Below are 18871 nucleotides of genomic sequence, written 5' to 3' on the forward strand. Positions count from 1 at the left end.
GTGTCCCAGAGGTGTTCTCTGAAACGTTCTGCAAGTAGGCGGCCTGTCTCCCCAATATAGAGGTTATATTTTACATTAGGATTAAACTATAGCACAACATCGTGGGCCAAAGGGCCTGTTCTGTGCTATACTTTTCTAAAAGAATCCATATTTGTGAAGTGTATGTGTGTGTGTCCGTAAGGAAAAAGCAACCAGGCAGAAGCATAAAAACTGTAGGTGTCCTTGAGCTCCAAAGTTAAGTGTTGAAATGGCATCCGAACTAGTCCAGGAGCAGTGATGCTGAGGTGGCAAGGTTGGTAGTTGTGAATTTGCAAGGGCGAAGGGTTGAGGAAGATGTGTGCACGGACATTGCTGAGGAAGCAGTTGGACAGGTACCCCATCTGTCTAAATACCAGGATTTTGAACCTCAGCTAATTTCTTGGTGAATTGGAAAGTGTCTGACAAGGTGTTCTGCTATAGCACAACAGTTGTGTTCCTCTGCAACCTTGTGCTACAGAAAAATCATGCTGTGATTTTCTATAGATTGCTAATTTAGAATTGCTATATCAGTTCAACTGAAAGTTTGCATTATCCAAACAACGTGCACAATTTGTCAATCACGTTATCCAATTTGTGCTGACAAAACACGCATTATAGCAGATCAACCTGTACAAGTAAGGCAATCTTAGACTTTAACAAGATACAAATGCATGGAAATAACTTAGTTGCCTCTAAACGATGGTATTATGAAGTTGCTATTTAAAGCTTGAGGGGAAGTTAGGAACATTTTTCTTCACATTGAAAATGTCTGACTCTCATTCTCACTACATGTAACCACCTTCAAGTCACTGCTCATGCCACACCAGGGAGGGAAAAGTTTTGCCCATAACTTCTAACACAGACCGTTTAGAATTACACATGAGAAACAGTCATGTGTGTGAGGCACCAAAATATTACCTGTCCCAAACAAAAGTCTTCTGTGAGTCACCATCTTTAGAACAATGAAGCATTGAGAAATACAGCAATACTGAAAAACATTTGTTTAATTTAGTTTCTGTGAAGTCTACAATACAAGATAATGTGCACATATGGTTTTGTATCTGTTAAGAGTATTTAATGATCTCCAACTCATGAGAGAGAGTACATATTTACTAAGATCCTATTTGGGTCTCTTGTGCAGTTAACACAAAAAAGCGCTAGAGACACTAGATCTCAAATGAATGGGATTCACAATACAAAGACTTTATTCTCGTAATGAATGTAAAACACATTTGTTTGGAAAGAAAGAGATCACTGTGCATTGTTCTCCCTTTTTAAGAACACCAGATGACAATCAGACCCAGTGGGTTCTGCAATAAAATTGGTCAATCAAATTCCTTGAAAGAGTTTTAAATATAAGGATTTATTGCACGTGCATATTGGCTCCTTTCATTTGATAATAGATTTTAAAAACCAGGAATGTCTACAATAAATTCAAATCCTGAAACTTCAGACATTTTATACCTAACAATACCGACATTGAAGGAGATACCTTAATATTCATTAACCTCAGGTTTCACCGAACGATAAAATAACACTCTATTTCAGCCTGAACTACAATTCGACATTACCATATCTGGTCTGGAGCAGACCCTCATTTGGCAGATGTGGATTGTAAATATAGCATGGGAACGGGAACTCTCTGCATTCATCTGTGTACTTGCAGTGCTGCGAGCAAGAGCACCCAGCTTCAAGCATTGTATCATCTGGAAACAAAAGTCAAGAGGACTAATCAGTCTTTCACCAGCTTCCTGCTGACTTGATTAAGACGACAAAACTAATCAACACGTAATTCCCAACTGTGGCTGTCAGAAACCAAGCAGTTAATAAGAAATATTGCATTCATGACAATGCAGGACCTTGCTATTGTACACAGAAACAGAAAACTTAGAAGTTAATTATTGTAAAAGAAATATCAAGCTTAAGATGATTGACAATTAACAACTTAATGATCTTTCTGCAACTGTCCAATAAGAAAAAAATGGATATTAAGAAAAATGTCATTCATATTCTCAAAACCTTTTGTGCTTTCTTAAATGTATTTAAATTCACTGGAGTTATGTCCCTCAGAGATTTTTAACTTCAAAATAATTATCCAAGTTGTATTATACTCAAAAGAAAGGCAGGCTTAAAAGATTTTCAAATAATTCACCGATGGGGTAATTCATTCCATTAAGTCAAAAAATGCCAGCAAAATTGAATCCAAGAGAAACAATTAAATCATAGTGAATTTTATTTTCAGATTGAATTATAAATTTGCATAAGGATACAGAAAACAAACGCAATTCTACATCTAAATTTAAAATAAAAAAGTCTAAATTATTTGATTTATAAAAAAATTAGGTTGCATTGTTGTTGGTCTTGGAGATTAAATCAAAAATCATTCAAATTCAAATTAGAAGCTCCACCAATAGCAAACTAGGTAGAGGCAGTGTCAGGTGCCACTGAAGAGCTTAGGTTTGATTCTCATGCTGTACTGGTTGCTTGAATAAGCTATTTAAAGGGATTTGACTTCATTTGAGCTAAAACCCAGCAAAATTTCATGTCTACTGGCAGGAAGGAAAAAGTGCCATCAAACTTATTATAAGTTATCTTGTTAAGGTAGACACAACTACTTTTGACTTGGAGGTGCCGGTGCTGGATTGGGGTGGACAAAGTTAAAAGTCACACAACACCAGGTTATCGTCGAATAGATTTATTTGGAAGCACTAGCTTTTGAAGTGTTGCTTCTTCCAGGAGCACTTCGAACGCTCGTGCTTCCCAATAAACCTATTGGACGATAACCCAGTGTTGTGTGATTTTTAACAACATCTACTTTTCTCCATCTAAACAAAAGTTAGAAGTAAATTTTATTAAAAATATTACTTGAGCACTATTTCCCACATGTGAACATATAATCTGTATTGCTAAAAATCTAACTCAAATTATATTTTATGACTTAAAAAATAAAGCTTTAATTCATTGATGTATGCTATGTCTCAAGAGACATCACTTGAAAAATGTAACATTGTATCTACTTATCCAAGCTACACATAAAACACGGTTAATTATAGCTTTAAAGTAGCCCTGTCAAGTTTTATTATCTGCAGGTCATCATGCAAAACTGAAAGCCACAGAGGTCAAAAAAGAAAACATAATCTAGGTCATGAGGAAGACTGAGTGATTGTAAAGTGCTCTGCTTTCAACTCTTGACAGGGCAAGTCATCTTTCATTAATCCATGGTTGATCCCAATTCATTCACTGCTGCCAACCTCCTCTGCAGTGAGTCTATGATCATGATTGTTATTATTCATGTCCCTCCCCAGCACACATAGATCTCATCAACATTTTAAACAGCAGCTGACAAAATAAAGTGCAAAAACTGGAACAAAGAATAGTGAACTGGCAATTTTGTTTTAAACTATTCATGACCATGATTGATCTAAAAATCTTTTAAATAATCCATCAGAAATACAATATGCATTAATAATATGCTCAGTTGTTTCTGTACTTACCTCTTGTTCTGAATTAACAACACGTGAGACAACCCCACTGGTGTAAATTGTTCCGTTGGCACCTTCATGAATTTTTATGTTAGATTTCCTCTGCCGTGAATCCAGGTCACGTGTATTATCAAATAGATCCAGTATCTCTTCATTATAAAGCTGCAAAGAGATATATGATACATTTTAAGCAGAGATCTGAACATAAGATGCTCGTACAGGATTCGAGTCTCCTACTTAAAAGATTCACTCCCTCCAGTGATTTGCAGTGGCAGCAGTGTGTATGATATACAAGAACCACTGCAGCAACTCAGCAAGGCTCCTTGAACTGTACCTTCCAAATGCACAACCTCGGCCACCTAGAAGGACCAAAGACAGCAGATACATAGGAAAACTACCACCTGCGCCTGCGCCTCCATACCACCCATCACTATTTATAATATATTGTTTTTCTTTCACTGTTATGGGTGAAATAGCTCCACAGAGGCTGGTATCCTGTCACCAAGTCATCCTTTATATACATGTGTGCTTTACTGGACAATGGTCCAGCTTCCTCAAAGCCAACTCCCAGAGTCAACAGAACCTCAGGCACCCCTGTTTATCTCTGTCAGCCAGGGATTCATGATTGGACTAGATTAACAGCCCCAATCATATTCTATGGCGTCCCCCCGGCTGACCTTGTTACAATCAGTAAAATGGGATCAAAATCCTGGAATTCCCCCCCAGAAACATGTGAGGATTTATGTACACAAGGTGGAAGACAGTGGTTGTAGGATAAGGTTCACCATCACCTTGCAATGGGCAATTAGAGATGGATAACAAAATGCTATCCTTTCCAGTCTACATCCCTTGAAAATAATTTTCCAATTTTTTTTTAAATATCTCAATGAGAGTGCTCATAATTATTTCTTAGTCTTGTTGCAAACTGTCCTCATGAGTACAAACAAAAAGTCTTTTTCAACAATACAAAAGCTCTATTTATGTATTTATAGTATTTTAAAATTCAGCACAAATCAATCATCGATTTCATTTGGTTACACAACTTGAAGCAGAGGTGCTGTTTGTGGGTTGGTCAGGCAGATAACACTGAAACACAGTCTCACTGACAAACTGCTATCAATATGGAACAGTAAATCCAGCTTCAACATCTGTACAAAGTGAACAAGATGGTCAATTACATTGGGTCAGAAATTTATTCCAAGGATCTATTCCAGACCCAGAGAAAATTCAGCAATGTTACTTTATTTGGTTTTGAGAAATGAACAAAATATAGGACTTTTTAGGATTTTATAGGATCTTTGCTCTGTTGACTTTAGTCAACTTTCATTCTTCAATGGAGTTTTTGTTTCTCTTAGTATCCAAACTGCCTTTAATGTCTCCTTCACCTATGATCAGAGATGTGGCATGGATACAATGTGGAACAATCGTGATCATGTGCGATCACAAACACATGAATGAAATCAAGCTCAAAAGCCTCAGGTTTGGGTTAAAAGTGCAGTTAGCTATGGATAATATTTAATCCCAAAATTAATGTATATTCTGATCAAAATCTTAAGAAACAGCATGAATTCAAACGGAAATGTTTGATTTCAATAGAACATTATCTTCATTAAACCTGACCTGTATTGAATTATAGGAGAGAGTGAGGACTGCAGATACTGGAGATCAGAGTTGAGATGGTGCTGGAAAAGCACAGCAGGTCAGGCAGCATCTGAGGAGCAAGAGAATCGACGCTTCGGGCATAAGCCCTTGATCAGGAATGGTGGCTTTATGCCCAAGATGTCAATTCTCCTGCTCCTCTGATGCTGCTTGGCCTGCTGTGCTTTTCCAGCACCACACTCTCGACTTTATTGAATTATAGAATATTTGATACATCGAGGCCTCTGAAATGATCTTGTGCAATGCAAGCAATCTGCTGACAAACCTCCAGAAACTGAGCTGTCACTTTGAACTCTGGTGGCTGTTTCTCTTGATCTTGAGCAGCTCGCTTTCTCTCTGTGATTCCTTCAAAAAGATGCCTGACTGCACGTGGGATTATTCCTTGCTCTTCCATTGTTATATTGACATCAAACCCTGTACCCATGCTGTAGGTCTTCCCAGAGCCAGTCTAGAAGCAGAATAAAATGCAACATAAGACAGAAATTCCACAAAGCAACTCAACATGCAATACTAATAACAGCACAGAAAATGCTTGAGAAACTCAGCAGGTCTGGAAGCATCTGTGGAGAGAAAGCAAAGTTTATGTTGCTGGTTCAGTGATCCTTCTTCAGAACTATTGGTAACTAGCCAGGACTCAATATCAAGTTTAATCATTTTTTTATTCTGAGCACCTTCCTCTGTATCCTTTTCCCATCTCCACACCCATGGCCTTGTCATTACATGGGCTGCTTTCAACACAGTTAGCCTGGTCTCACCTACTTATGGTCCACATTATAAACTTTTCTTTCTTACAGACTTACCATTATTCTTCCCTGTTTTTCACTCTGTCTGGGCTTCGTCTCCACCTATTTGCTTACTTCCATCCTTCTTCTGTGTTCAACATATAAGCCAATCTTTTCCTCGCTACAAGTAGTTTTGAAGAAGGTTCACTGGATCAGAAACGTTAACTTTGCTTTGTCTCCACAGATGCTGTCAGACCTGCTGAGTTTCTCGAGCAATTTCGGTTTTTGTTTCAGATTTTCAGCAGCTGCTGTTCTTTGCGTTAACATAGAATAGTGATGCTTAGCCATCAGAGGCATAAACTTTAACAAGATTGTTAAAACAGGATTTTAAACAGACATGAGGCTGAACCTATTGGTTCATATTCACAAAAACAAAACTCCTCAAGAGAAATTACATAGAACACATATCTGGACAGAATGAAACAGTATATGCAGAGCACCACAACACTCAGTATTAATGTTTTCTGTACTTTATTCTCATTTACATGTGACTGCTTATATTCCCATTTTAAGGTTCATAATCGTAAACGCTTAATCTTTTGAAAAATGTCACCAGATTCCAGTAGCACTGTATATGTTGGTTGGACAAAGATTCAAGATCTGATAAAAATGTTACTCCTTAGCATTTTATTTTTGTAATTTTTTAAATTATTATAATACAGATGAAATGAATTGTTTTTAAAGGCCTCCAACTTTGGTTTTTATTTTGTCTTGTGTATTTGCAATAAGCTTAAGTCTTAGCAAGGGCATTAAATTTATTCATGACAATATAAACAGTGATAGGTTAAGGATTATGATAATATGATGCTGTCATTCTCTGCATATCAGTATCCCAACTAACCATTTATGAGGCCATAGGAACCCTCGACTGAATTACTGTCTAATGTTAATATGAAATCTTGTGAAATGTAGTACACAAGTCACCAGCTCATTTTCTTACACTAATATGTTAACATCTTTCAGGAACATCAGAATATAGCTCTTACCTGCCCATAAGCAAACACTGTTGCATTATAACCTTCAAAGCACCCTTCCACAAGTTTGTGCACACAAGATTTATAGATCTCATCTTGTGTGGCATCTATATCAAACATGAAGTCGAATGTGAAAGCCTTGTCTTTTCCCAGGATGACTTGTGGCTCTCCAGGTGTAACCAATGTACAGATATGACATCCCTCAATTTTCTCTTTGGCTGACTGTGGACGTATTCTATGGAAGGAAAGCACAAAACAATTCTGGCATCTTTCCAAATACATAAATCACTGGCAAAAAAAGTTTTCATTTGGAATGGCAAATATCGAACAATGAAACATGATAAACCAATTTTTAAAATGGTGAAATATTTCAAAGTAAACAGACACAATATAGACACAGAATGTTCACTTTTCTTCCCCTTCAAATCTTTACTTCAATAATGCATATCTGAGGGAGGTTGTGTTATACTGAACAGTATTAAAGTCTCATTACAACACAGCATTTACAAAACTTGCTGGGCAGTTTTCCCAGTTTTAACTGGGCATTTCAGAGCCTCAAAAGATGCATTATGGAGAGTATTCAACACCCTAATGGGTCAATCCTTCATGCTAAAGAAAATGCTTTACAATAGGTGCCTTATCAGAAATCAATTACTTCCTGTACCTGGAAACAACAGAATCATGGAATCTGATAACACAGAATAGTAAAAAAAAACCTCTGTATCTCAGTTAGTGATCAAACAGGTGCATAGATAGAAATTATATTATCGACAATATTACAATGAAGCGACAGCAAGTTAAATTGCTCTCGTGTTTTGTTTTCCCAACATAGAATTAGAAGTTGTCAAATAAAAGCTGGAGCTCTGAAGCAAAAATGGAAAATGCAAGAGAAAGACTCAGCACATCTGGCAGCAGCTATGAAAAAGGAGAGAAAAACAGAGTTAATGTTGGAGTCTGATTTAACTCTTCTTCAAATCAAAAGTGATAAATACTGCCGATGGACAATAAATGCTGGCTTAGCCAGCAACACCCACATTCATGGAGGGAAAAAAAACTGAAAAAGAAAAAGCTTGGAAGCCACTATTAATCATATAAGGCTTTTCACTCCATGAGACATACAAAGAGGATGATTTGAGAAATTAAGAAAAAAGTAATCAGGACAACCATTGACCTTGTTAATACTCTATCTCAAAAAGTTGACGGCTGAGGCTATCTGGTCCCATCCTAAAACAGCACAGATCTCTGTGAGTGGCTGTGCAGGCCTGCCTGCCTGTAAAATGTCCTTCTAAGAGGTCACGAGCAGAACACTCCTATGAAAATCTGCTGCCAAAGATACTACACAGGCTTGATAAGCTGTTATCAGTACACATGTTTATCAGCGTTTTGAGTAAAAATTGATTTTTGTAGTTCAAGGCAAGTTGCTAAAAACAGTCTTTCTCTCATATTTAGGAATGTGGGTTCAGTACCACAAATTCTCCACTTTTGTGGCAAAAGGAAACAGCCAAGAATTCTGATGATAACTGCCAAACTCACTTGTCTGGCTTTATCTCAGTAATTATTACTCGAGTTGAGCAAAAATCTCTCTTCTCCCTTCTGCGAGGGAGGATGGGGGCTCAGTGGTTTGCACTGCTGCCTCACAGCACTAGGGACCTGGGTTCAATTCCACCCTCAAGCGACAGTGTGGAGTCTGCCCATTCTCCCCCTGTCCATGTGGGCTTCTGCCAGGTACTCTGGTTTCCTCCCATAGTCGAAAGTTGTGCAGGTTAAGTGGATTAGCTATGGTAAATTACACATTGCGTACAGGGTATGTATGTTAAGTTTGCCTGTCTTTTTCACCCCTTGGGCTCCATCTCTACCTATCCTGTCACTCCTTTAACCCCTACCCCTGTCTTCGACATATATACCCCCACCCTCCTATCCACTACTAGTTCTGAAGAAAGGTCACTGGGCCCAAAATGCTGACTCTGCTTTCTTTCCAAAGATATTGCCAAATGTGCTAAGTTACTCCAGCAATTTCTGTATTTGTTTATTAGCGTTCAACTTGTACTTTTTCATGATAACTTAGACCACCTTTAGGTAATGCTGACAGAAACTTCACAACAAACTTCAGATTTGTTTTTATTTCTGGTTATATTGTACTCAGCAAAAAAAGAACAGTACACAAATCTCTAACCAACCACTTGGACAGTCCTATACGTTTGACGTCAATCAAAGATAGATTCGAGATACAGAAAGACTAAAACTGGCTTTGCACTAAACATACAACAGGCCTAACACAGACAGATAATCAGCAGCCTATTTCTGGTCTCTCCATTGAGAGTGTAAATCAGGAAGGCTGTAAAATGGGACGTCAATCCATTATTACCCCTTTTGCACTAATGTCTAGGAACAATTTAACCCCATGCTCTTTGCAGGAGGTAAGAATCCAATTATTCCTAATCTTTCATAATTTCTAGCTTCCTGCCATCACAGAGGCAGCTTGATAATTCAAGTCATAATAAATAACAAATGTTCTTCAATAATAAAATGCAAAACAGAAGGTGCGAGAGAAACTAGTAGGTCTGGCAGCATCTGGGGAGAAGAAGAGTTAACATTTCAAGTTCAATGATACTTCTTCAGAAATGTTTCAAAGGAGCATTAACTCTGTTTCTCCCAAAGGAGAGACATTAACTCTCTCTCTCCCTCTCCACAAGTGTTGCTAGAACTCCTGAGTTTCTCCAGCACTGTTTTTATATCACATCTCCAGGAGCCACAGTATTTTTCTATTTCATTTGGTTCTCCATTATTGCAATTTTTTTACAAAAGCTCTCCGAAGTGGCAAATTCCTTTTAAATTGTGAATTGTCATTTAACTTCATTTTATGTTTAAGTACCTGTGTTTTCTTTTGTGATGTTCAAAAGCGAAAATAAAGTATTTTTACTTCTGTGAAAATACCATTTTGTCTCAGTTTCTTAAACAAACACATTTCTACAAAAAAAAATCACGATTTTAATGAAGCAAAGTAAAACTGGCATTTTCATGCTGTGGTACAATCTCACAAGGTTCTTTCAGTATTGCTACGTAACTCCTGGAAGAGTTGACTCATTTCCATTTTCTTCACTACTCCCCACCCCACACACTTTGTCTTACAAACATCCTCTTCACTACAGACTTTGTCGATCTCTTTCGCTAGTACCAATAACCAATGCCTGTTCATTTCTGTGTCATCTTATAACAATATTTATGTAGGAAGGAAATGAGTCTGTTAGATTATGACACAAAATGAACACAGCCCAGAAACTCTCTGAATGACCTGAACATAAGTTCAACTAACCAGTGTAAATCAACATCATATTTTCCGATTGGTGGATAGTATATCATGCCCTTTAATAGATCAGAGCCCAGTGCTGCAGCCTTTTCTGACCAACTACGTAGCTACCATTCAAATATTCTACAAGGTACTCTAACTTTTCAACTGCTGCAGCAGTGAAGCTATATCAGTGTTCATTAGTGCATCTGGCATCCTCAAAATCATTCGCAAAAAGTTTCTTTGCAAACATGTTCATGCCCTCTGTTATGCAATGGTTGATATCCTCATTTGAGATCATTCAACATCACCCCATCCCACATACAACAGACTCTGGTGTGAAAAAATACAAACTTGCATTCATCTGGAGTTTTCACAACGAGCTGACATCCAAAAGGTTTTTACAGTGAACAAAGTGCTTTTGAAGGATTGTCAAAGAGGTACACTTGGAAATGCCCCACAAACAGCAAGTGATATTGATACTCTGTGCTTGTGATGGTGACTGAGGGATAAACGTTGGCCAGGGCAATGAGATGAAACCCTCGCCTTCTTTAAAGTAATCCCCTAAGATCTATTATGTTCACTTGAGAAGGCTCATGGACGGATGTTCAAAATACATTTGCATTTCCATTAATCCGGGAAAATGTACCCATGGACACGACCAGAGAAAAGGTGCCTCCATATTTAAAATGGAAGGAAATGGGTGAGAAGCCGCTTCTCTCCATGCCGGCTGCGGATAGGCTTGAGAGAGCTGTGGGAATGAATGTCCAGGTACAGGAGATTCAGGGAGGTAGGGTGACAGCAAGAGCAACAGTCCAGGAGTCGCTCAGAGCCAGGGAGCTATCTGTCTGCCGTGTCTGGATGCACTGGGGAGGAGGTTGAAGATATTGAGACGACAAAAGTCTTTGGGAGAGACAGGGATGCCACAAGGGGGATATAGGAGGCGATCATGTGGATTACAAGGCGTTGGAAGAAGTCGTGAAGTTTGTATGGGGCCTGTGAGGAGGCTACTATGCAGGTGTGGAAAGAGGGAGAATGCATAAGTAGGGAAGACAGAGTGGCTGCGAAGAAGAGAGAACATGGAGAAACCTGTCAAACACTCCACTAAATAAAGGCCATGAGAACCTGAAATCACAGAGAATGAATTATTTGCAAGTGAATGTCATATCTCCAGCTTAATGGGGGTTAAGTTGTGGATGTCATTGTCATGAACATTTTGTCAATTGTTAAATTTGAGGTCTGAGATGTAATAAGAAGAGTGGTAACTGCCGAGTTAAAGTCATACAGCCATACAGCATGGAAACAGACCCTTCACTCCAACTAGTCCATGCCAAGTATTTCAGCTTTGTGCTTGTGTAATGAAAGTATATTCGCTTTGACCTCACCAGTTTACGTAGGCTTTTTTTGGGTGACAGCTTCTTGTATTTGCCACTTACTTTGGGAAGAACTTTTCAATGAATGTTCAAAGAAATTCCAATTAACTTTAATGGACTACACCTGGGGAATCATGTGGTCTCAACTCAGCATAAGTTATGACTTTTAGTTCTTAAAAGCTTTGTCAGATCCTAATGAAAAATCATTGCCCACTTTAATGCACAGTGCACTTTCTATAAAATCTATGAAGGTAAAACATTAAGCCAATTGTATTCTTCAAAGACCACTTACATTTTTGAAACATTGAAAATCAATAAAGTCTTCTATGTAAAATTGCATTCACTTAAAAGCATACCATCAACTACATTCTACAGTAATACTACATTAACGAGTTGGCAAGGTTAACTTCCTGATCAATTGCCTTTAGATTTATAATGATTACAATTGTATAACATTTAACGAGCAAGAATGACTTGCATGCTGATGCACTGCTGACTCGGCAAAGAGCAAGTGCATCTCAGTGGTCTATTATTCTTAAGAGATGTAGATCATTCACTTGCCAGGAAGTTCCTAATACCATTGCATACTGCAGCTGTAGTACAGCAATAAAACTCAATACAGGAAACAGTGGCAATGTTTGTGAAACTACGCACATTTTTTGTTCGCAATCTTTTTTTAACCACTAATACAACCTTTCTGAAATAAAAAGCTATTACTTCAATCGGAAAAAATGGATAATGCGCACACAATAAATTCAACGAAAAATATTTAACAGCTCGATACATGTTTACTTGTGTTTCAGAAAAATGGGTCAATTCAAAAATTGTCTGTTTTTTACTCAAAAAATTTTGTTTGGGAAAATATTCATGTCTATTTATATAATTAGGAAGGAGGGAAAGTGAGTCTTATAAAATAATTTGCACCTTTGGACTTGTAATCCAAGTTCCTATTACTGTCTGAAACAGTGAGTTTCAATTTTCTTCAGTTAATTCTAATCCAAGAAAATTCAGCCTCACCTCTCTTGTTTGCAAAAGGTGGTAATATCAATGAACCAGCAATCCAAATTCCCAGGAATAGTGACCGAGGGACTTGGGTTCAAATCCATCGCAGATGGTGACATTTGAGTTCATTAAATATCTGGAATGAGAAGTTGACCTAATAATGACCATATAATGATTGCCATTTGTCATGAAAACCAATCTGGTTCACAAATTTCCTTAAAGGAAGGAAATCTCCCTTTCTTACTTGTCTGACTTTCATGTAACTCCCGACCCAGAGCACTGTGATTGATTCTTAACTGCCTCTGAAACGATCTACTTCAAGCTGCTTAATTGCTTCAAACCACAACAAAGCCAAAACGAAAGAATAAAACCAGACAGCCTAACTGACACCAAGGTAGGCACCAGAAACGCTGTTGGCAAACAGCCCTGTTGACCCTAAAGAACATCTAGGTCAAAGTTGAGAGAGCTGTCACACAGACTAGTCAGGCAACTCCTGGCATAGTCATCTACAGAATCATATCTTGCAGACAATACCCGAGATACCATAATCACCAACTCTATACTAGTGACTAGACAGATCCATCAGAAGATATGGCACAGTGTTAAAAAGTTGGGAGGAAGTTGCACTGGGAGTCATCAACGTTGATGCTGGATCCCACAAAGTCTCATGGCTTTGGGTGAAACATAGGAGAGGAAACCTCCAGATTACTGGACCCCTGGTTGCCTTACCACAGCTGATGAACCAGTATCCGTCCATGTAATGGTCCCTCTAAGCTGGGCAGTTGCACATGCGCGTGGCTGCTCCAATGTTCTGCATATCAGCAGTGGGTGCATTAGCTCCTTCCAGACGTCACTGCCGTGCACGGCCTCAGAGGCCCATGCAACCAGTAAGAAAATTCGAAAGAACACCGGTTCCATGTTGAACACCACCTGGATAAAGCACTGAGAGTGGCAGGAATACAAAATGTACTGTAGGTGGCACACTTCTAATGTCAACCACCAAGAATGGCACAGTGTTACCGCCACTGATTAAACTGGCCAAATCTGAAAGGACATTGCTGCTGGACTGTATCTGTGACAAGTGATGAGGAAACCAACAAGAGGGAAGAATATACTTGACCTCATCCTCACCAAACTTCCTGTTGCAGATGTATCTGTCCATGTCAGTATTGGTAGGAGTGACCGCTGCATAGCAATTGTGCAGACAGAGACCTGTCTTCACATTGAATGGACCCTCCATGGCACTATGCTGAATAGGATGACACATCAACTCGAAACAGAGATTCTAAGTGATGCTGTTATGTGAGCCATTAGCAACAGCAGAATTGTATTCATCCACAATCAGTAACTTCATAACACAGCATATTCCCATTGGAATGCTGCCATCTAGCCAGGAGGACAACCCTGGTGAAAGAAGCATACAAATGAGGTATCAACCTTGTGAAGCTACAACACAGGGTGACTTACATGAGAAACAATGAAAGCAGCTTGGAATAGATAGGACTAAGCAATTCCATAACAAAGGAATCTTAGCTCTGCTGTCCTACCATATCCACTCATGAATAGTGACCGACAATTAAACAGCTAAGAGTAGGTGAAGCACTATTAATAACCCCACCTTTCGAATTAGGGAACTCCATACATCAATGCTAAAGGCAAGACTGAAGCTTTTGCAGCAACATTCAGCCAGAAGTGTGAATGGATGATCCATCTCAGCCTCCTCCTCAGGTAAACAGCACTATAGATTCAATGCACTGGATCCTGCAAAGGTTCTAGACCTGAACATCATTCTGGCAATTGTAGTGAAGACCTAAGCTTCAGAACAACTATAGCCCGAGCAAAGCTGCTCTTATATAGCTGCAACACTAGTAAACAATGAGGCAAATTGTAAAGCTAGCAGCAGGAGGACAAATCCAAACTGGCTCATTACTGGGCTACTCTTAAATCAGCAAAGTAATGGAAGGTGTCATTGACACTGTTATTGAGCAACGATTGCAAAGGAATAACCTTCTCAATGGTGCTTTGTTTGGTTTCTGGCAAAGAACTCTTGATTTCATTACAGCCTTGGTCCAAACACAGACAAAAGAGCTCAACTCCAGAGGTGGGATGAGACCAACTGCCCTGACATTAATGCAACATTTGACCAAATACAGCATCAAGGAGCCCTAACATAGCTATGGGAAGTCAATGGGAATCAGTGAGGGGAAATTCTCTACTGTGCAGAATCATACATAGGACTAAAGAAACTGGTTGCGGTTTTTGGAGGTCTGTTACCTCTGCCCTAGGACATCACTGCGAGAGTTCTTCAGGTTAGTGTGCAAGGTCCAACCATATTTAGCTGCTTTATCAATAGCCTTCCCTTCATCATAGGATCAGAAATGTGGACATTCGCTGATGTTTGCACACTCATTTAACAGTAGTCACAATACATCAGACATTGAAGCAGCCTTTGCCAATATGCAGACAGTCTTGGACAACATCCAGGCTTAGGTTAATAAGTGGCAATAACATTCACAGCACCCAAGTGCCAGGTAATGACAACTAGCCACGAAATGACATGACCAGCTATCCTTAGTAGCCACACACTTAGATGACAAGCAATATGAGTTCGACTGGGACAACACTACTATTATAGGACAAGCCAAACAGAGAACAGCCATGGAATTTCTAGAGGCATGGCATTCATCCACAGATTCAATCAATAAACACATCGACCTGGATCCAATATACCGGCCACTGCAGCGGACAGCTGGAACTGACAAAGCTATCCTTAGTAGCCACACACTCAGATGACAAGCAATATGAGTTCGACTGGGACAACACTACTATTATAGGACAAGCCAAACAGAGAACAGCCATGGAATTTCTAGAGGCATGGCATTCATCCACAGATTCAATCAATAAACACATCGACCTGGACCCAATATACCAGCCACTGCAGTGGACAGCTGGAACTGACAACTGGAAGCGACAGGTACAAATCACTATAAATGCCGGAGGAAACATCACAGAAGCCCTTCACAGGAGGCTCCCAAGCACTGAGGATGTCACCAAGACAGGGGGCGAAACGTCTGCAACACAAATTCCCAGCTCAGCGAACAGAATCACAACAACGAGCACCCGAGCTACAAATCTTCTCACAAACTTTAATGATAACTCCAACAAGACAAAATCTAACAATCAACCCTTGACATTCATCTGATCATATAACAAGGAGCAGATGGAGTCATAGTCATATAGCACAGAAATAGATCCTTCGGTCCAACTTGTCTCTGCCTAACAGACATCCTACACTGATCAAGTCCCATTTTCCAGCATTTGACTTATATCCCTCTAAACTTTTCCTGTTCACATACCAATCCAGATGCCTTTTAAATGCTGTAATTGTACGAGCCTCTATCACTTCATCTGGTAGCCCATTCCATATACGAACCACCCTTTGCATGAAAAAGTTGTCCCTCAGGTCCCTTTTAAATCTTTCCCCACTCACCCTAAACCTATGCCCCTAGTTTTGGACTTCCCCACCCTGGGAAAAAGATCCTGGCTATTCACTTTGTCAACGATAGACAAGAAGGAGGCTGGAAGAACACAGCAAGCCAGGCAGCATCAGGTGGTGGAGAAATCGACGTTTCGGGGATACCCCTTCTTTAGGACTGTGGGTCGATGTGAGGGGAGCTGCAGATAAAGAAAGTGGGGGATGGGCAGGGTGGTGAGGTGGGGATGGGTGAAGACAGAAAGAGGGTACGACCTGATTGGTCAATGGCTGGAATGATTCGGTTGGTGCCTGAGAGGAATGGACAGGAGGGGAAGTGGGTGGGAAGGGAGTTGGGTGATGGGAAGGGAGGTTATTTGGAATTGGAGAACTCAATGTTGAGCGCTTTGCGTTGTAGGCTGCCCAGGCGGAAGCTGAGATGTTGTTCCTCCAATTTGCGGTTTGATTCATTGTGGTAATGGAAGAGGCCAAGGATGGTCATGTCAGAAAGGGAGTGGGAGGGGGAAATAAAATGGGCAGTGACTGGGAGGTCCAGTGCCTGTCATGATTTTATGAACTTCTGTAAGTTCACCCCTCAGCCTTCATCGCTCCAGGAAAATAACCCCAGTCTATTCAGACTCTCCCTACAGCTCAAATCCTTCAACCTCGGCAACATCCTTGTAAATCTTTTCTGAACCCTTTCAAGTTTAACAACATCTTTCCTATAGCAGGGAAACCAGAAATGAATGTAGTATTCTAAAAGTGGCTTAATCAATGTCCTGTACAGCCACAACATGACCTCCCAACTCCTATACTCAACGCACTGACCAATAAAGGCAAGCATACAAAATGCCTTTTTCACTATCCTGTCTACCTGTGACTTGACCTTCAGGAGACTATGAACTTGACCCCATAGTTCTTCATTTTCTGGGGAAAAGTATGAATCCCACCATAGCAGGTGAAACTTAAATTCAATAGAATTTGCAATTAAAATCACTGGTCTAATGGTGAACATTTAACTCTTGTCAATTGAAGTAAAAGCCTATTTGGCTCACATATGTCATTTAGGGCAGGAAATCTGCCATCCCAATGCGGTCTGCCCTAAGTGACTTCAGACCCATAGTAATGTGGAAGACTGTTAGCTGCCCACTGAAATGGCTGAGAGAGCCAATCAGTTCAAAAAGTGACTAAAGATGGGCAACAAATGCTGCCCTTGACAACAACAGTCACATATTAAAGGATTAAAAAAAGGGTTTCAAACCCCACATTCCCACCTACCACCTATAATATATGATGTCCTTCCACATCAAGATTCTATCCATCTCTGTCGTAAAAATATTCAAATGTTCAATGATGGCCTCCTTGAGAAAGCTTGTAGCCTTACGTGTGATATATTTGCTACAGGATATGCGGGAAAGTGCTTGACCATGGGGGGAGAGAGAGGGGCATTTGTTCAGAAGAACTGGGGACATCTGTTCTTAGTGTCAATGGATCGGTATTAATAAGGGAATAACATTTGTTCACATGTGGAATATGTGGCAGTACTTCTTTCTCATGTCGGGGGCTGGAAAATTGTGCATATTTCACAGTTAGATGTTGGATAACTACATTTCTGGTTATATTGAAGACTCTTTACTAAACTCATACTCAACAGGAAAAGAATTTGTAATTTAATAAGCTGAGTGGAATATGCATGTAATAGAACAAACCTGATACATTTTCATGTATACCACACTGAGCAGATTTGAATTTATGAAGCTCAGCTCCCTCATCTTGAATGTGAACGTTTCATTTCCTTTACATAGTAAGAAAGTTGGAAGATGTTCATGTGTGAGTGAGAGAGAGAAAACATTCTTCTGTAAATTACATTCACTGACTAAAGGGTTCAAGGGACAGAGAGAGACATAATAGAAGCTGGTGGAAAGATTAACTTTTTTGGTCTGATGTGAGTGAACATTGACTTGTCATGGATTGAATGTTTGTGTGTTGTTCCCTGGAGCTCGAGCTCCGGGAATGTTATGAATTTAATTTGCATTCTGGGAATCTGAGATAATTTTAAATAAAAAAGCCATTTTGTAGGACAGTGATCCTGGACATGTTAGCTAAGCGAGATTATCTCATGACCTTTCCACATAGTTTAGACTAGCCCCTCGTTATGGTGTACGGTTAAAAGGGAAGGTTATCCAGCCAAAACAGTGTGCCAACTCGGGCCTGGCTTGATCAAGGTTTCTCACTTTGATGTGTATGTAGCTTAATTAGTCAGTGCACTCAGACCTGTCTATGAGTTTCTCTTCCTCTGCAAACTTTTGCCATTTTATTGCTGCTTATCTGATTAAGAACATGTGGCATTTTTGTAATTTTAATGCCAAACTCTGTATGAAGACAGTTTGGTTGCAGCAAAAAGGGAAGTAAGCGTGAGAGAGCGCTAAGGGGTAAGAACTGGCACCACTATTCTGCTAATGGTTTTAGAACCTTAGCTCAAGCCTGGCTTGTGGGTATCTATGCTGTAGTGTTCCATTGGTAAATAAAGGAATAATTTAAACTAAACTGTCTGTAAGAGTTTTATATTCCAGAGTGCCACAGAGTACAATCTCTAGGACGAACCAAGAAAGGCTTTCGGGTCAAGTCCATCAGGGATTCCCTGAGCCATCTTGAATAGCTGAAAATGTGTTGCTAGAAAAGCACAGCAGGTCAGGCAGCATCCAAGGAGCAGGAGAATCGAAGTTTCGGGCATGAGCCCTTCTTCAGGAATGAGGAAAGTGTGCCAAGCAGGCTAAGATAAAAGGTAGGGAGGAGGGACTTGGGGGAGGGATGTTGGAAATG

General features: G+C 39.7%; 1 protein-coding gene across 1 annotated transcript in view; it reads right to left on the minus strand.

Annotated features, from left to right (window-relative positions):
- Positions 1 to 18871, minus strand: part of kif21b (kinesin family member 21B) — a 160721-nt gene that overhangs the window by 79486 nt on the left and 62364 nt on the right. The window contains exons 2-5 of the mRNA XM_043716242.1: positions 6928 to 7150; positions 5425 to 5607; positions 3513 to 3662; positions 1590 to 1724 (exon numbers count right to left, since the gene is read on the minus strand). Coding sequence (XP_043572177.1) covers positions 1590 to 1724; positions 3513 to 3662; positions 5425 to 5607; positions 6928 to 7150 — 691 coding nt within the window. The remainder of the gene's footprint in view (positions 1 to 1589; positions 1725 to 3512; positions 3663 to 5424; positions 5608 to 6927; positions 7151 to 18871) is intronic.

The sequence above is a fragment of the Chiloscyllium plagiosum genome, chromosome 26, assembly GCF_004010195.1.
Source record: "Chiloscyllium plagiosum isolate BGI_BamShark_2017 chromosome 26, ASM401019v2, whole genome shotgun sequence".
Taxonomy (NCBI): Eukaryota; Metazoa; Chordata; class Chondrichthyes; order Orectolobiformes; family Hemiscylliidae; genus Chiloscyllium; species Chiloscyllium plagiosum.